Source organism: Oncorhynchus keta, chromosome 6 (assembly GCF_023373465.1).
Source record: "Oncorhynchus keta strain PuntledgeMale-10-30-2019 chromosome 6, Oket_V2, whole genome shotgun sequence".
NCBI lineage: Eukaryota > Metazoa > Chordata > Actinopteri > Salmoniformes > Salmonidae > Oncorhynchus > Oncorhynchus keta.
The window spans coordinates 16,548,832-16,571,519 of NC_068426.1; the positions used below are offsets into that span (position 1 = coordinate 16,548,832).

Sequence of the window (22,688 nt, forward strand, 5' to 3'; positions counted from 1 at the left end):
AGTTCCGCAGTGACTGTGGGAGCTGCCATATCAGTTGTCCAGATGGGGGCGCACGGGGATCTGAGTAAAGCGCATTGTGAGCACAGACAGACGCCGGGAGGAGAGGACTTTATGAGGGGTTGCACCACAACTTGCTGTAGTCGATTCTGAACTTTCGGATCTGACCGTGCTTGAGGACCCTGTCGCAGCTTTTATTTTCTCCTCAATTTCAACACGCGTGGATCCAAGTCAACTTAATATGAAAAATGTCGATAAATGAGGTGTACGTTTTCCGACCGTTCAAGTTGATTGCTTTACTTTGTATATTTCTGGCATTGTGTCTGGACATCGTAGCGTTATTGAGCCCCGCCTGGGTAACGGCAGAGCGTTTTTCTTTGTCGCTATGGGAATCATGCACTGAAACAGAGGCTGGCTGGAGATGCCTTTCCACCCTCACATCTGGTAAGAAGCGATTAATGTTTTTTTCTCTAAAATGATTCTGTATCTTGATGTAAATCACGCCTTTCAAGTGGTGTTCTGTCCAGATGAAAAGGGGTCCCCATAATTAGTTATAATCCTTTTACTCCCAAAATAATGGGGAAGTAGGCCTTTATTGGCATAGCATGACTTGGGACTATACGGAACCCAAACATTGTGATATTGGCATTTTAAAACATTATATTATTTCCCATCATCTGTTGTAACACACGTGATAGAACCTGGCTATAACGCCTGCCTTCATGCTGTGGCATGGAAACTGGGGGTCGTCTGGTGCAGTTTATTTATTTAACCTTTTATTTGACCAGGAAAAGCCCAGGAAAAGCCCACTGTGACCCAGAGTCTCTTTTTCAGTTGTTTCTCTTTATCAAAGTTCTAGCATAGGATAGTCTATACAATGTTTAGTCTACACACATTAACAGACTGGCCCAGATGGATAGAAGAACAATGCGTGACTCAATCTGATTATAGTGACAGAAATGTCTGGAATTTACGGTGAATTTCTATGTACATCATGGGATGAAGAGATAAAACAATGGACCATTGTTAATGTACTGGAATCGCTCCCAGTCCCGCTCCACATATGCGTGTCTACTGTAGCATTTGCGTTCCAGGCCAGTGGTAATATTTTGCTCTCTGCCCTGTCAGTCAGAGCGCGCCAATATAGCGGAGATTCGCCACCTATGTGAGTAATTCTCGAGATACAAGTAGCTGTTTAGGCCTATCGGTTCTCTTTTCGTGTCCTCGCGGTTTTTTGATCTTGCAATTTGAAGTTTTCTTTCTCAGCTGAGAGTTGTCCCTATGACGTGATGTGCCATCTGGGAGCTCCACTGGTCTTTGTAAGCTTTGTGAATGCAGGTGGGTGTGTTCCACCTATTGTTGCGTTCCACTGGTGTAGGCCACTCTGTTTTTGTGAATGTCTCTCTCGCCCTCACTCTCTTTGAATGGGGGATGGGGATTGAGGGTCCTTGGTTATGGACTGAAAGCCTTATCATAGATAGATTTCACAGTTTGTTTTAAGGAGATGGAGTTCTCACACATTCCTACAGGGTTCAAGACACATATTTAAGGGAGAAAAAAAATGTTTCCTTTGGCTATAAAAATATGTTTGATGAGAATGTATTCTATCTATTTATGGCAACAACATGTTATCATATTGCACTACTGAAAACGATTGTTGGTCTCTTTCAATATCCCATGCTCCTTCCAAACAAGAGTATCTTCCTTCTCCCCTACTGCTTCTCAGTATCTCGGTAGCTGTTTTGGCTGAACCTCCAAGCAGAGTAGAATGTGCTGTTTATTTTACCTGCAGGGAGAGCATTAGTGATGACACTACCTGCCACTGCAGCCAGCTTTATGACTCGAGCACAGCACAGAGCAGAGAGGCTCGCAGGCAGTGTAGACTGAGACAGACACCAGATGGGTGCTGTGCTCAGGCGAGGCAGGTTAACCCTGGCTGTCTCCTCTGATAGGATCCTTTCTCTCAGATCTGTGCCCAGCCAGCGACACCCTCCCTCTCCCAACCCAGCTTGATAGTCCGTCTCTGTCAGAAAAACACCTGTCATTCTCCTGCCAGAGCCTCCTGCTATCCCCACCTCAGAGGTTTGTCTGGACAGACCGTGTCGCCAGTGGAATGGTCTCTGTATTGTTCCTCTGGTCCATCCTGGTGTTGTGGTTGGTTCCGCTCGTTTGAGTAGGGGTGAAATGAGGAACCATCATCATCCATCCCCAGTGGGTCTGTGGAGGCCTCTCATCTCACACAGCTTGATGAGGTGGAGCAGAGGGGGCATTATGAGCTGCTGTGATGGATCTCCTCCCCTCTGTTGTTGTGGTGGAGAGTGGAGGGGGGGGGGTGAATGTGAGGTGGGCCCTGAGAGATAAGCTTGTCCCTGGGCTGTGAGAGAGAACACCTGCCTGCCTGGCGGAGCTCATTAGGACAAGGGCATCAGGGTTGTGGGGTTAACATTACAGGAGACAAAAGAGTAAATGGCCTGGGGGGCCAGATAGGGACATGACAGAGGACAGACGGAGCCCATTAGCTGCCTCGAGTGGAGCTTCTCTCTGTTCTCTGAGATGAGCCAGCCAACCGAGACGCAACAGACCTGAGAGAGAACTGAACAGTCAGCTGGATTTTGGAGCACTGTACCTCAGCACTTTCTGCACAGCCAGAACCTGGACAGAAGAGAAACAGTGGCAGATGGGATGGAGGATATGGGAGAACCTTTTTGGCACATAGTCAAGTGAGCATGTTTGAAGTAGCTGTATGAGTTAAGCTCCCTGTTCACTGTCTGCTAACACTGAAGAGGGAGAGCTGTGTGGGGAATTATAATATATTTTCTTGACCACAAACACACGTGTTTTGCGTTGTAACGAGCAGTAGGTTATTTGTTTCCTTCTTGTCTGTCATCACTGATCTGAGTTAATGAGGGATCAATTCAACTCCACCATAGTGTGATTTCAGTGAGTGACTGTAACATGTCTCCTCCTCCTGCAGACTGGCAGATCGCCACTCTGGTGCTGCTGCTGGCCGGTGCTGCGGTGACTCTGGTGACCTTCCTGGTGGCCCTCATCTCCCTGTGCCGGGGGACACGCATACGGCACTACCGCATGGTGGCTGTGTTCCTGTTCACTGCAGGTACATCCATCATGCTCCAACATAACACCATACATGGACATACTGTACAACACTCTACAATAATCCACAACACCATCACTTACATCTCTAATGTTTCTCCTATATTCATTTAGTGGCCAACCGCTGTTAAATTCTTGCCACCACTGCAAAAAATATGATGTTCATTTTTAATATATATACAGTACCAGTCGAAAGTTTGGACACACCTACTTATTCCAGGGTTTTTCTTTATTTTTACTATTTTCTACATAGTAGAATAATACTGAAGTGATCAAAACGATGACATAACACATATGGCATCATGTAGTAACCAAAAAAGTGTTAAACAAATCAAAATATATTTCATATTTGAGATTCTTCAAAGTAGCCACGCTTTGCCTTAATGACAGCTTTACACACTCTTGGCATTATCTCAACCAGCTTCATGGGGTAGTCACCTGGAATGCATTTCAATTAACAGGTGTGCCTTGTTAAAAGTTCATTTGTGGAATTTCTTTCCTTCTTAATGTGTTTGAGCCAATCAGTTGTGTTGTGACAAGGTAGGTGTGGTATACGGAAGATAGTCCTAGTTGGTAAAAGACCAAGTCCATATTATGGCAAGAACATTTCAAATAAGCAAAGAGAAATGACAGTCCGTCATTACTTTAAGACATGAAGGTCAGTCAATGCGGAACATTTCTAAGAATTTTGAAAGTTTCTTCAAGTGCAAAGTCTCAAAAACCATCAAGCTCTATGATGAAACTGGCTCTCACTTCTCTGCTAAACAATTCATCAAATGGCCACCCAGACTATTTACATTGACTGCTGCTACTCAATGTTTATTATCTGTGACGAATAGGATTTGATTAGATTTATTCGAGTGCATAGAGATAACATGTATTTTCCCCTGTTCCCAAAAGGGTCATTCTAAATCTAAACAAATGTTACATATTTGTAAAGACGAGAGAATAGTCTGATGGGTGAAAATATGATCACTTGATGAGAGGACACACAGCATGTGCAGCCTGAGGCAAGGAACAGAGAGCAAGCATTTTGTTTTTGTGACTTTCTCAAATCATCAATAGCCCATAGTCCCATCATGCAGCCCATATACATTTTGATTTGTAAGACATTCTAAGGTTGCCAAATAACTCAAAATCAAGCATATAGGACCTGTTTCAAATGATCACTTTACGCTCCACATATCCACTTCATATTTGCACTCGCTCCGGAATGGGAAAAATATCGCTTCAGTTCAATTCTATTATTTTTACTATAAAATCATATAATATAAAATAATGGCATGGGACATAAACATATCTTGTCGGGTAAATGAACAAGCCTACAGCCTATGGCATGGAGCATAGCCAGGTCTATGGCAAGGCGTATTGAAGCTGTTCTGGCGGCTCACGGTGACCCAACGCCCTATTAAGACGCTCTATGTTGGTGTTTCCTTTATTTTGGCAGTTACCTTTATTTTCCCTTCACACCACAGTTGGTCTACATAGACACATAATTACCATTTGAGAAAATGGTCAAGGTATTTGCACAAAGCTAAATAGACACTGACTGAGACTGAATGTGAGGGTGAGGTAGTGATGTGTTAAAAGTACCAGTCTGTCTGTTTAATTGATTAGCACACAGCTCAGACACTCATACGTACCCCACAAGACATGCCACCAGAGGTCTTTGAAACGTCTCCAAGTCCAGAACAGTGGCTAGGAAATGCAGAGTACTATATAGAGCCAGGATGGAACTCTCTTCCACCTCAGGTAACTAGGAGTAAAATCTGATTAGAAAAAGCGATAAAACAACACCTCTCCGCACAACGGGGACTCTCACACACTTTCTAAAACATGCACTCTACACACACACACACTCTCTAAAACATGCACTCTACACACACACACACACACTCTCTAAAACATGCACACTACACACACACACACACACACACACTCTCTAAAACATGCACTCTACACACACACACACACACACACTCTAAAACACAACACACAAAACACACACACACACACACACACACACACACACACACACACACACACACACACACACACACACACACACACACACACACACACACACACACACACAGACACACACACACACACACACACACACACACACACACACACACACACACACACACTCTAAAACATGCACTCTACACACACACACACACACTCTAAAACATGCACTCTACACACACACACACACTCTCTAAAACATGCACTCTACACACACACACACACACACACACACACTCTCTAAAACATGCACTCTACACACACACTCTCTAAAACATGCACTCTACACACACACACACACACACACTCTCTAAAACATGCACTCTACACACACACACACACACACTCTCTAAAACATTCACTCTACACACACACACACACACACACTCTCTAAAACACACACTCTACACACACACACACACACACTCTCTAAAACATGCACTCTACACACACACACACACACACACTCTCTAAAACATGCACTCTACACACACACACACACACACACACACACACTCTCTAAAACATGCGCTCTACACACACACACACTCTCTCTCTAAAACATGCACTCTACACACACACACACACACACACACACACACACACACACACACACACACACACACACACACACACACACACACACACACACTCTAAAACATGCACTCTATATACACACACACACTCTCTAAAACATGCACTCTATATACACACACACACACACACACACACACACACACACACACACACACACACACACACACACACACACACACACACACACACACACACACACACACACACACTCTCTAAAACATGCACTCTATATACACACACACTCTCTAAAACATGCACTCTACACACACACACACACACACACACTCTCTAAAACATGCACTCTACACACACACACACACACACACACACTCTAAAACATGCACTCTACACACACACACACACACACACACACACACACACACACACACACACACACACACACTCACTCTAAAACATGCACTCTACACACACACACACACTCTCTAAAACATGCACTCTACACACACACACACACACACACACACTCTCTAAAACATGCACTCTACACACACACTCTCTAAAACATGCACTCTACACACACACACACACACACACTCTCTAAAACATGCACTCTACACACACACACACACACACACACTCTAAAACATGCACTCTTCACACACACACACACACACACTCTCTAAAACATGCACTCTACACACACACACACACACACACACACACACTCTAAAACATGCACTCTACACACACACACACACACACACACACACACACTCTCTAAAACATGCGCTCTACACACACACACACTCTCTCTAAAACATGCACTCTACACACACACACACACACACACACACACACACACACACACACACACACACACACACACACACACACACACACACACACACACACACACACACACACACACACACACACACACTCTCTCTAAAACATGCACTCTATATACACACACACACAGTCTCTAAAACATGCACTCTACACACACACACACACACACACTCACTAAAACATGCGCTCTACACACACACACACACACACACTCTCTAAAACATGCACTCTACACACACACACACTCTCTAAAACATGCACTCTACACACACACACACACACACACTCTCTAAAACATGCACTCTACACACACACACACACTCTCTAAAACATGCGCTCTACACACACACACACACACTCTCTAAAACATGCGCTCTACACACACACACACACACTCTCTAAAACATGCACTCTACACACACACACACACTCACTAAAACATGCGCTCTACACACACACACACACACACACACTTTCTAAAACATGCACTCTACACACACACACACACACACACACACACACACACACACACACACACACACACACACACACACACACACACACACACACACACACACACACACACACACACACTCTCTAAAACATGCACTCTACACACACACACACACTCTCTAAAACATGCACTCTACACACACACACACACACACACACACACACACACACACTCTCTAAAACATGCACTTTACACACACACACACTCTCTAAAACATGCACTCTACACACACACACACACACACACTCTCTAAAACATGCACTCTACACACACACACACACACTCTCTAAAACATGCGCTCTACACACACACACACTATTCTTAGTAATGTAATACTGTAATGGAGAAATATACATTTATATAATGCACAGTGTTTTGTTTGATGTAATGTTTTATCTCTGTTTGGACCTCAGGACAGGAAGAGAAGCTGCTGCCTTGGCAACAGCGAACGTGGATCGTAATAAAATACTAACGTGTGGAGAAGGAGAGGGTGGGGGGGATAAGAGGGGAGTTGGGTTTGAGCTAACTTTTTCTGTGGTGAGGGAGCTGTTGTGAGACCCAGAAAGCAGGCTGCTGTGTGCCAAGAAAAGCAGCCACAGAATTTGCACAGTTACCAATGAAGAGAGGAATGTATTCCCTCCCCATAGCTCTCTCTCTCTTTCTGCTTTGTCTTCTCTCTCTCTCTCTCTTTCTGCTTTGTCTGCTCTCTCTCTCTCTCTTTCTGCTTTGTCTGCTCTCTCTCTCTTTCTGCTTTGTCTGCTCTCTCCCTCTCTTTCTTTCTGCTTTGTCTGCTCTCTCTTTCTGCTTTGTCTGCTCTCTCTCTTTCTGCTTTGTCTGCTCTCGCTCTCTCTGCTTTGTCTGCTCTCTCTCTCTCTGCTTTGTCTGCTCTCTCTCTCTGCTTTGTCTCTCTCTCTCTCTCTCTCTCTGCTTTGTCTGCCCTCTCTCTCTGCTTTGTCTGCCCTCTCTCTCTGCTTTGTCTGCTCTCTCTCTCTGCTTTGTCTTCTCTCTCTCTCTCTCTCTCTCTCTCTCTCTCTCTCTCTCTCTCTCTCTCTCTCTCTCTCTCTCTCTGCTCTCTCTCTCTCTCTGCTTTGTCTGCTCTCTCTCTTTCTCTCTGCTTTGTCTGCTCTCACTGCTTTGTCTGCTCTCTCTCTCTCTCTGCTTTGTCTGCTCTCTCTCTCTCTGCTTTGTCTGCTCTCTCTTTCTCTCTGCTTTGTCTGCTCTCGCTGCTTTGTCTGCTCTCTCTCTCTCTCTCTCTCTCTCTCTGCTTTGTCTGCTCTCTCTCTCTCTGCTTTGTCTGTCTCTCTCTCTCTCTCTCTCTCTCTCTCTCTCTCTCTCTCTCTCTCTCTCTCTCTCTCTCTCTCTCTCTCTCTCTCTCTCTCTCTGCTCTCTCTCTCTCTCTCTGCTCTCTCTCTCTCTCTCTCTGCTTTGTCTGCTCTCTCTCTCTCTCTCTGCTTTGTCTGCTCTCTCTCTCTCTCTGCTTTGTCTGCTCTCTCTCTCTCTGCTTTGTCTGCTCTCTCTCTCTCTGCTTTGTCTGCTCTCGCTGCTTTGTCTGCTCTCTCTCTCTCTCTCTCTGCTTTGTCTGCTCTCTCTTTCTCTCTGCTTTGTCTGCTCTCGCTGCTTTGTCTGCTCTCTCAATTCAATTTTCAATTCAAGGGCTTTATTCTCTCTCTGCTTTGTCTGCTCTCTCTTTCTCTCTGCTTTGTCTGCGCTCTCTCTCTCTCTCTCTCTCTCTCTCTCTCTCTCTCTCTGTTTTGTCTGTACTCTCTCTCTCTCTCACTCACTCACTCACTCACTCACTCACTCACTCACTCACTCACTCACTCACTCACTCACTCACTCTTTCTGTCTGCTCTGGTCCTTTTACTTTTCAGGCTCAGTGAAACACGATAAATAGTCCTGGAATGACAGTGCAGAGGAGAACTCAACTCATAAAGTCATAGTTCAAAAAACGAATTTCACAATACTTTGTGTTTGTCTTGTGTGAACTGTACTGTTGCAAATTAACAGCGGCATATTACAACCAATACATCACCATATAAAACATTCCCAGAGGGGACAAGCATAGTAGGTCAAGGCTCCCGAGTGGAGCAGTGGTTTAGGCACTGCATCTCTGTGCTAGAGGCGTCACTACAGACCCTGGTTCAATTCCAGGCTGTATCACAACCGGCTGTGATCGCGAGTCCCATAGGATGGCGCACAATTTGCCTAGCGTCGGGGGTAGGCCGGGGGTAGGCCTTCATTTTAAAGTAAGAATTTGTTCTGAGCTGACTTGCCTAGTTAAATGTTAAAGGTTAAAATATAAGAAAGCAATATTAAAACAGACATTGTTTTTGTTGTTTGTTGTAATAATGAAGAACAAAAGGTCTGTGCGTGTCAGTGTGTTGAATGTGATGTCAGCAATAGAGCGGTGTACAGTGCAGTCAGTACATCTTGTGGTTTGAAAGCAACGATGAAGCGGAGACCACAGCCTTACTTGGGTGGTGCTCAGTACAACTTTCCCCAATATAAAACTTGTTTCTAATAACAGACATGCACCCTGCTATGCCATTTATGTCGAATGCTAATAAATACCTTTCTCCCACTCCCTGCACTTTCTCTTCTTAGGCCTCAACACATATCTTTTCTAAGTTTTCTGTTTGGGAAGTGTTCTGCAAGTCCATTGGGGGACAGGTGTAAGGATGGATACAGCCAACCATTGGTTCCATCACCCGGTTACCTAAGCTCGCTCTTGGAAAAACCTAAACAGCATGAAAGCCTGCAGTACTGTAGGAACAGTATGTAGTGGGGTAGATATGATGTCTGAGGCTTTCACTGTTTGTCATTTGCTGAGAAATGTGTAAGAGGCAGTGCTTTCAGGCCTGGTGTGGATAAAGGTCTCCTTATGGCAGGAAAGCCCCCAGTCACAGGAGGGAGGTGGAGGGAGGGGGAAGAAGGAGGGGAAGAGAGCCCTTAGTCACAGGATGGGGGGCTCCGTCACGGGGGAGAGGGAGAGAGCCCTCCATCATGGGAGAGATGAGTGGGTGTGGGGGAAAGATACCTCTGTCATGGGAGAGGGGGGGGAGAGGGAGAGAGCCCTCAGTCATGGGAGAGAGGGGTGGAGAGGGAGAGAGCCCTCAGTCATGGGAGAGAGGGGTGGAGAGGGAGGGAGAGAGCCAGCAGTCACGGGAGAGAGGGGTGGAGAGGGAGAGAGCCAGCAGTCACGGGAGAGAGGGGTGGAGAGGGAGAGAGCCAGCAGTCATGGGAGAGAGGGGTGGAGAGCGAGAGAGCCCTCAGTCATGGGAGAGAGGGGTGGAGAGGGAGGGAGAGCAGAGTAGCAGTCACAGGAGAGAGGGAGGGAGAGAGCCAGCAGTCACAGGAGAGAGGGAGGGAGAGAGCCAGTAGTCACAGGAGAGAGGGAGGGAGAGAGCCAGTAGTCACAGGAGAGAGGGAGGGAGAGAGCCAGCAGTCACAGGAGAGAGGGAGGGAGAGAGCCAGCAGTCACAGGAGAGGGGGGAGAGGGAGAGAGCCCTCAGTCACGGGAGGAGAGGGAGGGGAAGCGAGGGAAAGGGAGAGAGTGGTACATTTCCCAGCCTTTCCCCTAGTCAGAGAAAGGCTTGGAGTCAATAGTGTTGTGCCTAACTGCTGGCCAGAGGTACAGCCCCAGCCCAGCCGCTTCAGTCTGGCCTCCCTCAACAGAGTCATGTTCCTTGGCTTATGTCTCAGCCTACCCCCCTCTCCATCTCCTCCTCTCCTCCAGGCCCCGCCGCCTTGTACAGCAGGAAGGAAATAGGTGGTCTCAGTAAATTACACAATGTCCTTGCTCTGAGTCCAGTACTCACACATATACACACACATACGTATATACACACACACACGTATACACACACACAAGGAACAGTAGTTAAAATGTGTAGAGGGCCCACAGTGTGGTATTTCTCTGTTTTAACTAGGCGCCCTACTGTTTGACTCTAAAAGTAGGAAGAACACACACATGTGTAAGCAGACATGTACACACACACACACACTGACAGCTTCCTGCTCTTAAAAGGATTTATTAAGAATGCGTTGACTCAAAATGTGAGGAATGTGATGAGGGATGAGTTTACACAATGTGACCAAAGGGAGCCAAAGTGAATCATAACTTTGTTGTAGCGCTATTAGATCAAAGTTCAATCGGCCAACACTGGTGACTATTCCACAGGATGTACAGAACAGACACTCACTGAGCCTTATAATAATCTGACAACTGTGTGGCAACTACTGTGTTCAACCTTTCCTGCTCCACAAGTTTTGGCATGTTGACTGCAGGAATGTCCACCAGAGCTGTTGCCAGAAAATTGAATGTTAATTTCTCTACCATGAACTGCCTCCAACGTCTTTTTAGAGAATGTGGCAGTACGTCCAACTGGCCTCACAACCACTGACAACATGTAACCATGCCAACCCAGGACCTCCACATCTGGCTTCTTCACCTGTGGGATCATCTGAGACCAGCCACCCAGACAGCTGATGAAATTTGGGGGTTTGCACAACCAAAGAGTTTCTGCACAAACTGTCAGAAACCGTCTCAGGGAAGCTCATCTGAGTGCTCGTCGTCCTCATCTGGGTCTTGACCTGACTGCAGTTCTGCAGCGTAACCGACTTCAGTGGGAAAATGCTCACCTTCAATGGCCACTGGCACGCTTTAGAAGCGTGATCTTCACAGATTAATCCTGGTTTCAGCTATACCGGTCAGATGGCAGACAGTGTGTGTGGTGTTGTGTGGGCGAGCAGTTTGCTATTGTCAGTGTTGTGAACAGAGTGCCCCATGGTGGAGGTGGGGTTATGGTATGGGCAGGCATAAGCTACTGACAATGATCACAATTGCATTTTATCGTGGGCCATTTGAATGCACAGAGATAACGTGACGAGATCCTGAGGCCCATTGTCGTGCTATTCATATGCCGCCATCACCTCATGTTCCAGCATGATAATGCCTTGCCCCATGTCACAAGGATCTGTACACAAATCCTGGAAACAAAAAATGTCCCAGTTCTTCCATGGCCTGCATACTCACCAGACATGTCACCCATTGAGCATGTTTGGGATGCTCTGGATTGACGTGTACGACAGCGTGTTCCAGTTCCTGCCAATATCCAGAAACTTCGCACTGCTGTTGAAGAAGAGTGGGACAACATTCAACAGGCCACAATCAACAGCCTGATCAACTCTATGTGAAGGAGATGTGTCACGCTGCATGAAGCAAATGGTGGTCACACCAGATACTGACTGGTTTTCTGATCCACACCCCTACCTTTTTTATAAAGATATCTGTGATCAACAGATGCATATCTATATTCCCAGTCATGTGAAATCCATAGATTTGGGCCTAATGAATTTATTTCAATTTACTGATTTCGTTATATGAGCTGTACCATAATTGTTGCATTTATATTTTTGTTCATTGTAATTAGATTTTTTTTCTTTGCTGATAGTTTTAAAGGTGAGCATATTGCACTTTTCATGTAGCCTCATTTTCCCATGTAATAGCATAACCAACAACATTATGGACTATAGGATTATTTTGCTACGACAATACTGGTCAAATTAAGATCCAGTATCTGTAGGCCTTTACCTAAACACTTCAGTACAGCGTGTAAAATACTGGACCAGAATTGTTTGATACAATGGCCTGTATTCATAAAGTGTCTGAGAGTAGGAGTTCTGATCTAGGATCAGGTGCCTGTTGTCCATATAAACCTATTAATTTTGACCTCAAAGGCAAAACTGATCCTAGATCTGCACTCGTCTGAGTTGCTTTGTGAATACGGGCCAATGAGCCTATATTTAGGCTGTGGTCAATAAAGCCCAAGAATGTTATGCAACAACCATAGAGTATAACATATGGTAGAATTACTGCTCAGAGTCAACTGAAGGAGGATGCATTAGAACGCTACAAGAGAACTAGAGATTGGATACAGGATGTTGTTTGTTTACTATGTGGTGAAGTATGGGCCAGTGTGTTGTCCTGCGGTAATGAGTCTGGTGGGTGTGTTGTGCCTGGTAGGGCGGTGGTGTATGTTTCATGATTATCCACTCATGGTGTGATTGTGATAACGTACAGAAACCTCACAATTTTGTGCTGACCGTATTACCTCCCCAGAGAATTCTCTTCGGTTATAGTTACAGCTGTGTATATTCCCCCTCAAACCGATACCATGACGACCCTCATGAAACTACACTGGACTTTGTGCAAACTGGAAACCACATATTCTGAGGCCGCATTTTATTGTAGCTGGGGATTTTAACTAGGCGAACTTGAAGAAAACGCTACCAAAGTTCTATCAACACATTGACTTTAGTACTCACGCTGGGAAAACACTCAACCACTGCTATTCTCTCTTCACATATGCCTACAAGCCCCTCCCCTGCCCTCCCTTCGGGCAAATCAGATCACAACTCCATTTTGCTCCTCCCTTCCTATAGGCAGAAACTCAAACAGGAAGTACCCGTGCTAAGGTCTATTCAATGCTCATCTGACCAATCGGAATCCATGCTTCAAGATTGTTTTGATCACGTGGACTGAGATATGTTCTCGGTCGCTTCTGAGAATAACGTATACATTGACGTATACACTGACCCGGTGACTGAGTTCATCAGGAAGTGTATAGAGGATGTTGTTCACACTGTGAATATTAAAACCTACCCAAACCAAAAACCGTGGATCGATGGCAGCATTTGCGCTAAACTGAAAGCGCAAACCATCGTATTTAACCATGGCAAGGTGACTGGGAATATGGTTGAATACTTACAGTGCAGTTATTCCCTCCGCAAGGCAATCACACAGTGCCATCGACGCGGCCCACTCCCAAGGACTGTTGGCTCTTGTTCTCCGTGGCCGACGTGAGTCAGACATTTTATGCTTGTTGACCCTCACAAGGCTGCCGGCCCAGACGGCATCCCTAGCTGCGTCCTCAGAGCATGCGCTGACCAGTTGGCTGGAGTGTTTACGGACATATTCAATCTCTCCCTATCCCAGTCTGCTGTCCCCACTTGCTTCAAGATGTCCACAATTGTTCCTGTACCCAAGAAAGCAAAGGTAACTGAACTAAATGACAAGCACTCACTTCTGTCATCATGAAGTGCTTTGACAGGCTAGTTAAAAATCATATCACCTCTACCTTACCTGTCGCCCGAGACCCACTTCAATTTGCTTACCGCCCCAATAGATCCACATACAATGCAATCACCATTGCGCTGGACACTGCCCTATCCCATCTGGACAAGAGGAATACCTATGTAAGAATGCTGAGCCTTCAACACCATAGTACCCTCCAAGCTCATCATCAAGCTCGGGGCCCTGGATCTGAACTCCGCCCTGTGCAACCTCAGGAGGCTGAAGAAATTTGTCTTGGCCCCTAAGAACCTCACAAACTTTTACAGATGCACAATTGAGAGCATCCTTTCGGGCTGTATCACCACATGGTACGGCAACTGCACCCCTCCAACTCATCAAGTCATCAAGTTTCAGACAACACAACCATAGTAGGCCTGATTACCAACAATGGCAAGACAGCCTACAGGGAGGAGGTGAGGGCTCTGGTGGAGTGGTGCCAGGAAAATAACCTCTCACTCAACGTCAACAAAATGAAGGGGCTGATCGTGGACTTTAGGAAACAGCAGAGGGAGCTCACCCTTCTTCACATCAACGGGACCGCCGTGGAGAAAGTGGAAAGCTTCAAGTTCCTCGGCGTACACATCGCTGACAAACTGAAATGGTCCACCCACACAGACAGTGTGGAGGCTGAAGAAATTTGGCTTGGCCCCTAAGAACCTCATAAACGTTTACAGATGCACAATTGAGAGCATCCTGTCGTGCTATATCACCACCTGGTACGGCAACTGCACCGCCCACAACCGCAGGGCTCTCCAGAGGGTGTTGCGGTCTGCCCAACGCATCACTGTTGGCACACTGCTTGCCCTCCAGGACACCTACAGCACCTGATGTCACAGGAAGACCAAAGAGATAATCAAGGACATCGACCACCTGAGCCACTGTCTGGTCACCCCGCTATCATCCAGAAGGCGAGGTCAGTACAGGTGCATCAAAGCTGGGACCGAGATACTGAAAAACAGCTTCTATCTCAAGGCCATCAGACTGTTAAATAACCATCACTAGCCGGCTACCACCCAGTTACTCAACCCTGTACCTTAAAGGCTGCTGTCCCATATACATAAACATGGAATCACTGGGCACTTTGTTTACATCCTGCTTTACTCATTTCATATGTAAATACTGTTTTCTATTGTACTGCATTTTAGTCAATGCCACTCCGACATATATTTCTTAATTCCATTATTTTACATTTAGATTTGTGTGTATTGTTATGAGTTGTTAGACATTACTGCACTGTTGGAGCTAGAAACACAAGCATTTCGCTACACCCTCAATAACATCTGCTAATTATGTGTATGTGACCAATAAAATTGGATTTGATTTGATTAGTTGACTACAGACTACAGTAATGAGCCCGGTGGGTGTGTTGTACCTGGTAGTTGACTACAGACTACAGTAATGAGCCCGGTGGGTGTGTTGTACCTGGTAGTTGACTGCAGACTACAGTAATGAGCTCGGTGGGTGTGTTGTACCTGGTAGTTGACTACAGACTACAGTAATGAGCTCGGTGGGTGTGTTGTACCTGGTAGTTGACTGCAGGCTACAGTAATGAGCCCGGTGGGTGTGTTGTGCCTGGTAGTTGACTGCAGGCTACAGTAATGAGTCCGGTGGGTGTGTTGTACCTGGTAGTTGACTGCAGGCTACAGTAATGAGCCCGGTGGGTGTGTTGTACCTGGTAGTTGACTGCAGACTACAGTAATGAGTCCGGTGGGTGTGTTGTGCCTGGTAGTTGACTACAGGCTACAGTAATGAGCCCGGTGGGTGTGTTGTGCCTGGTAGTTGACTACAGACTACAGTAATGAGTCCGGTGGGACTACAGTAATGAGCCCGGTGGGCTGTGTTGTACCTGGTAGTTGACTGCAGGCTACAGTAATGAGCTCGGTGGGTGTGTTGTGCCTGGTAGTTGACTACAGACTACAGTAATGAGTCCGGTGGGTGTGTTGTACCTGGTAGTTGACTGCAGACTACAGTAATGAGTCCGGTGGGTGTGTTGTGCCTGGTAGTTGACTACAGGCTACAGTAATGAGCTCGGTGGGTGTGTTGTGCCTGGTAGTTGACTGCAGGCTACAGTAATGAGCTCGGTGGGTGTGTTGTGCCTGGTAGTTGACTGCAGGCTACAGTAATGAGTCCGGTGGGTGTGTTGTACCTGGTAGTTGACTGCAGGCTACAGTAATGAGCCCGGTGGGTGTGTTGTACCTGGTAGTTGACTGCAGGCTACAGTAATGAGTCCGGTGGGTGTGTTGTGCCTGGTAGTTGACTGCAGGCTACAGTAATGAGCTCGGTGGGTGTGTTGTGCCTGGTAGTTGACTGCAGACTACAGTAATGAGTCCGGTGGGTGTAATGAGCCCGGTGTTGTGCCTGGTAGTTGACTACAGGCTACAGTAATGAGCCCGGTGGGTGTGTTGTACCTGGTAGTTGACTGCAGGCTACAGTAATGAGTCCGGTGGGTGTGTTGTGCCTGGTAGTTGACTGCAGACTACAGTAATGAGCCCGGTGGGTGTGTTGTGCCTGGTAGTTGACTGCAGACTACAGTAATGAGCCCGGTGGGTGTGTTGTACCTGGTAGTTGACTGCAGGCTACAGTAATGAGCCCGGTGGGTGTGTTGTACCTGGTAGTTGACTACAGGCTACAGTAATGAGCTCGGTGGGTGTGTTGTACCTGGTAGTTGACTGCAGGCTACAGTAATGAGTGACCAGGCTACAGTGGGTGTATTGTGCCTGGTAGTTGACTACAGACTACAGTAATGAGTCCGGTGGGTGTGTTGTGCCTGGTAGTTGACTGCAGACTACAGTAATGAGCCCGGTGGGTGTGTTGTGCCTGGTAGTTGACTACAGACTACAGTAATGAGCCCGGTGGGTGTGTTGTGCCTGGTAGTTGACTACAGACTACAGTAATGAGTCCGGTGGGTGTGTTGTGCCTGGTAGTTGACTGCAGACTACAGTAATGAGTCCGGTGGGTGTGTTGTGCCTGGTAGTTGACTGCAGACTACAGTAATGAGTCCGGTGGGTGTGTTGTGCCTGGTAGTTGACTACAGGCTACAGTAATGAGCCCGGTGGGTGTGTTGTACCTGGTAGTTGACTACAGGCTACAGTAATGAGCCCGGTGGGTGTGTTGTACCTGGTAGTTGACTGCAGACTACAGTAATGAGCCCGGTGGGTGTGTTGTACCTGGTAGTTGACTGCAGGCTACAGTAATGAGCCCGGTGGGTGTGTTGTGCCTGGTAGTTGACTACAGGCTACAGTAATGAGCCCGGTGGGTGTGTTGTACCTGGTAGTTGACTGCAGACTACAGTAATGAGTCCGGTGGGTGTGTTGTACCTGGTAGTTGACTGCAGGCTACAGTAATGAGCCCGGTGGGTGTGTTGTGCCTGGTAGTTGACTACAGACTACAGTAATGAGCCCGGTGGGTGTGTTGTGCCTGGTAGTTGACTACAGGCTACAGTAATGAGTCCGGTGGGTGTGTTGTGCCTGGTAGTTGACTGCAGACTACAGTAATGAGCCCGGTGGGTGTGTTGTGCCTGGTAGTTGACTACAGGCTACAGTAATGAGCCCGGTGGGTGTGTTGTGCCTGGTAGTTGACTACAGACTACAGTAATGAGCCCGGTGGGTGTGTTGTGCCTGGTAGTTGACTGCAGACTACAGTAATGAGTCTGGTGGGTGTGTTGTGCCTGGTAGTTGACTGCAGACTACAGTAATGAGCCCGGTGGGTGTGTTGTGCCTGGTAGTTGACTGCAGACTACAGTAATGAGCCCGGTGGGTGTGTTGTACCTGGTAGTTGACTGCAGGCTACAGTAATGAGCCCGGTGGGTGTGTTGTGCCTGGTAGTTGACTACAGACTACAGTAATGAGCCCGGTGGGTGTGTTGTGCCTGGTAGTTGACTACAGGCTACAGTAATGAGCCCGGTGGGTGTGTTGTGCCTGGTAGTTGACTACAGGCTACAGTAATGAGCCCGGTGGGTGTGTTGTGCCTGGTAGTTGACTACAGGCTACAGTAATGAGTCTGGTGGGTGTGTTGTGCCTGGTAGTTGACTACAGGCTACAGTAATGAGCCCGGTGGGTGTGTTGTGCCTGGTAGTTGACTACAGGCTACAGTAATGAGCCCGGTGGGTGTGTTGTACCTGGTAGTTGACTACAGGCTACAGTAATGAGCCCGGTGGGTGTGTTGTACCTGGTAGTTGACTACAGGCTACAGTAATGAGTCCGGTGGGTGTGTTGTACCTGGTAGTTGACTACAGACTACAGTAATGAGCCCGGTGGGTGTGTTGTGCCTGGTAGTTGACTGCAGGCTACAGTAATGAGTCCGGTGGGTGTGTTGTGCCTGGTAGTTGACTACAGGCTACAGTAATGAGCCCGGTGGGTGTGTTGTGCCTGGTAGTTGACTGCAGACTACAGTAATGAGCCCGGTGGGTGTGTTGTGCCTGGTAGTTGACTGCAGACTACAGTAATGAGTCTGGTGGGTGTGTTGTGCCTGGTAGTTGACTACAGACTACAGTAATGAGTCCGGTGGGTGTGTTGTGCCTGGTAGTTGACTGCAGACTACAGTAATGAGCCCGGTGGGTGTGTTGTGCCTGGTAGTTGACTACAGACTACAGTAATGAGTCCGGTGGGTGTGTTGTACCTGGTAGTTGACTGCAGACTACAGTAATGAGCCCGGTGGGTGTGTTGTACCTGGTAGTTGACTGCAGACTACAGTAATGAGCCCGGTGGGTGTGTTGTACCTGGTAGTTGACTGCAGGCTACAGTAATGAGCCCGGTGGGTGTGTTGTACCTGGTAGTTGACTACAGACTACAGTAATGAGTCTGGTGGGTGTGTTGTACCTGGTAGTTGACTACAGGCTACAGTAATGAGCCCGGTGGGTGTGTTGTGCCTGGTAGTTGACTGCAGACTACAGTAATGAGTCTGGTGGGTGTGTTGTGCCTGGTAGTTGACTACAGGCTACAGTAATGAGCCCGGTGGGTGTGTTGTGCCTGGTAGTTGACTGCAGACTACAGTAATGAGTCTGGTGGGTGTGTTGTACCTGGTAGTTGACTGCAGACTACAGTAATGAGCTCGGTGGGTGTGTTGTGCCTGGTAGTTGACTGCAGACTACAGTAATGAGTCTGGTGGGTGTGTTGTACCTGGTAGTTGACTGCAGACTACAGTAATGAGTCCGGTGGGTGTGTTGTGCCTGGTAGTTGACTGCAGACTACAGTAATGAGTCCGGTGGGTGTGTTGTGCCTGGTAGTTGACTGCAGACTACAGTAATGAGTCTGGTGGGTGTGTTGTACCTGGTAGTTGACTGCAGACTACAGTAATGAGTCCGGTGGGTGTGTTGTGCCTGGTAGTTGACTGCAGACTACAGTAATGAGTCCGGTGGACAGACTACAGTAATGAAACTGGTGTGTGTTGTACCTGGTAGTTGACTGTGTGTTGTACCTGGTAGTTGACTACAGACTACAGTAATGAGCTCGGTGGGTGTGTTGTACCTGGTAGTTGACTACAGACTACAGTAATGAGCTCGGTGGGTGTGTTGTGCCTGGTAGTTGACTACAGGCTACAGTAATGAGTCCGGTGGGTGTGTTGTGCCTGGTAGTTGACTGCAGACTACAGTAATGAGTCTGGTGGGTGTGTTGTACCTGGTAGTTGACTGCAGACTACAGTAATTTGTCCGGTGGGTGTGTTGTGCCTGGTAGTTGACTACAGGCTACAGTAATGAGCCCGGTGGGTGTGTTGTACCTGGTAGTTGACTACAGGCTACAGTAATGAGCCCGGTGGGTGTGTTGTACCTGGTAGTTGACTACAGACTACAGTAATGAGTCCGGTGGGTGTGTTGTGCCTGGTAGTTGACTGCAGGCTACAGTAATGAGCTCGGTGGGTGTGTTGTGCCTGGTAGTTGACTGCAGGCTACAGTAATGAGTCTGGTGGGTGTGTTGTGCCTGGTAGTTGACTGCAGGCTACAGTAATGAGTCCGGTGGGTGTGTTGTGCCTGGTAGTTGACTGCAGGCTACAGTAATAAGCAGCTGTTGGACCTCTGAGGGTAGGAGCAGACAGTGTGATAGGACCCGTGGAGGAGGAACAGGGTTTATAGAGTGTAGTGGACGCTGAGGGGAGGGTTAATGGACCCCCTGGGTAACGGCTGGGTTGGGTTGGGATATGTATCTACCACCTTTTTCCTGGCCCTGGATGTTGTCCCCTCTCTGACTCGCACACAGCTCCAGTTTCCCATCAGCAGCCTTGGCATCAATGGTTCTCTACCTGCACACAGGTAGCCATTCATTCATACAACAAAGAGCCTTGTCAGGCAAGCAGAAGTGATGATGGCTGTCTGGTGATGTTCCCTTTCACCATCTCACATAGCATACAGAGATAGTAGACATACGTACATTGTCTAATTGTTAACTGTAAAATGTTAACTCACAGAAAGATGTAAATATGTTATCTGTTTTTTCCCCTTTCTTTCAGTGGTCCTTCAGGCCTGTGCACTGGTCCTGTACCCAATCAAGTTCATTGATGGAACTGTCCTCCAGACCTACCATGAGTTCAACTGGGGCTACGGACTGGGCTGGGGAGGCACCATCTTCATGCTAGGGGGAGGCATCCTCTTCTGCCTCCGGACGGACATGTACGAGGACGCTATGTACTGAGTCCTCTATTCCTAATCTCTATATCTCTCTCTTGTTCTTTCTGTCATACACAAACAAATATTGACATTCACTCTCTTGTGCGACAAAACACCCACACAAACACATCCTTCCTCTGCCCACGTAGACAAGCTTCGACACCTACATACAGTACATCTCTGTTATTTATAGACAGTGTGTGAGGCCTTCTGGCTCTGGCTGATCAGCAGGAGAGAGGAAGTCGGAGGAGCAGTTGTGTGGAGAGAATGTCTGCCTGTCCCCAGTGGGGTGCCAGAGACCCTCACCACGGTCAGACAGACAGACAGACATGATGTTAAATCACAGAAATGGTTTTGGACAGACGGCACATCCCATGAATCTCCATTCGTAGAGCAACAAGGAAGTAGATTCTCTGAGCTCTACCTTCTGGGCTGAGGTGTTTTTATAAGGGATTGTTACAGTATATGGGCCATCCCACCAATTCGGTGCCTTTTGAAAAAAATTACTTTTGATTTCACATTTTAACATTCTGTCATAAAGAGCAAATGTTCAACTTAATAAAAGTTTTCCCATCTCAAAATAAATACAAAAGACAATAGAAAGTGCCTATTACATGCCGATTAAAGTAACAGAGTTGACAATTTAATCTTAAATCAGCCATGAATCCGGTTTTGACTTGGGGAATGGAAGCTTGTTGTTTGCAACAGGGAGTGAGTGGCAATTGAATGCAAGCTTCACCAAAAATGTTTCATTTTTTAAAAATTTCTAGTATGTCTATCTATGGGTAACAGGGTGGACGTGTTGTGCTCGACCCCCTCACTTTCCACGACAGACACCAGAAAATGTCCAATAGGAGTAGAGCCAGCTCACCTGTTTTTACACTAGGATTTGACTATGAAATGTTTCTTTAAAAAAAACGGCATAGTTTCACCATATTAAAACGAGAGTTAAGATAATGTAACAGGGATGACCTTAAAATGAGGGGCAGAGGTAAATGATTCACTAATCACATTAAATCAATGATTTTGTCAAAGCAACTTCATAACTAGGGCTTTACAATGACGGTGAAAACGTACAGAATTGTAGGGTTAAGTGGGGTAAAATATTACAAGTCACAGAGGTGCATGGAGGGACATGTCAAAATACACAATTTGGGCTCTTTAGCAAGGCTTTATTCATATCGAAAAATGTGATTTATAGAATTCTCCATGTGGTCTATATTCATTTAATATAAAAGTATTTTAAAATGTAATATCGGTGCACAATGTTTACTTAAAATAGCAAATGGATGCAAAAGGCACTCTTTTAGTGGAACGACCCATATATTCATTTTTTTATTTTGTGTATTATTTTGTGATGACGACAAATAATATTGTTAATGTATTTATGGTATCATTTATCTGGCTATCTATTCTCCCACAGGAAGATATATATTTTATGTATTGCTGTTTAATAATTACAGATTCTGAACACTGAGAACTTAAAATGGGTGAATCCCAAAACATGCCTGGTTTTCTAACTCCTCCTGACATTTGTAGTGTAAAATAAACAGTACTGATATATATGCAATAATGACCAAACTCTTCTCATTTGTTTTAAATTATTACAGCAGTCTTAAGCGTTTGCTCTAGATTATGTCAAATGCTTTGCAAATCGAATTGGTGGTCTGAACATTTGCACAACTATGAAGAGTGAAAGTCACGTGAACATGCATAACATAGTCTTTGAACAGTGTAGTTCCAGTCATAACTCTGGCCCAGAAATACCCGGTGAAAACTATGGCAGGAGTGTACCACTGAGGAGAAAGGTGAAAGGAAGCGGCATGGTAGGAGTGTACCACTGAGGAGAAAGGTGAAAGGAAACGGCATGGCAGGAGTGTACCACTGAGGAGAAA

The 22,688-nt window shown here is 46.5% G+C and overlaps 1 protein-coding gene and 1 long non-coding RNA gene across 4 annotated transcripts; one reads left to right on the forward strand and one right to left on the reverse strand.

Annotated features, from left to right (window-relative positions):
- Positions 1–110: 110 nt before the first annotated feature.
- On the forward strand, positions 111–22,374 carry LOC118385067 (transmembrane protein 47-like). The gene is made up of 3 exons (XM_035771886.2): positions 111–441; positions 2,972–3,112; positions 20,637–22,374. Exons 1-3 carry the CDS (start codon positions 246–248, stop codon positions 20,816–20,818), a joined length of 519 nt encoding a protein of 172 aa, XP_035627779.1. The 5' UTR covers positions 111–245; the 3' UTR covers positions 20,819–22,374.
- Positions 15,906–20,191, reverse strand: LOC127930732 (uncharacterized). 3 transcript variants are annotated; one of them, XR_008139091.1, is made up of 5 exons: positions 19,661–20,191; positions 19,013–19,462; positions 18,413–18,662; positions 16,142–16,241; positions 15,906–15,967 (listed from the first exon to the last, which is right to left on the reverse strand). It is a non-coding gene; the product is annotated as an uncharacterized LOC127930732 (long non-coding RNA). The 3 variants fall into 3 exon arrangements; XR_008139090.1 differs by lacking the exons at positions 15,906–15,967; positions 16,142–16,241 and adding an exon at positions 17,049–17,912 and having other exon boundaries at positions 19,013–19,412; XR_008139089.1 differs by lacking the exons at positions 15,906–15,967; positions 16,142–16,241 and adding an exon at positions 17,049–17,912.
- Positions 22,375–22,688: the final 314 nt, after the last annotated feature.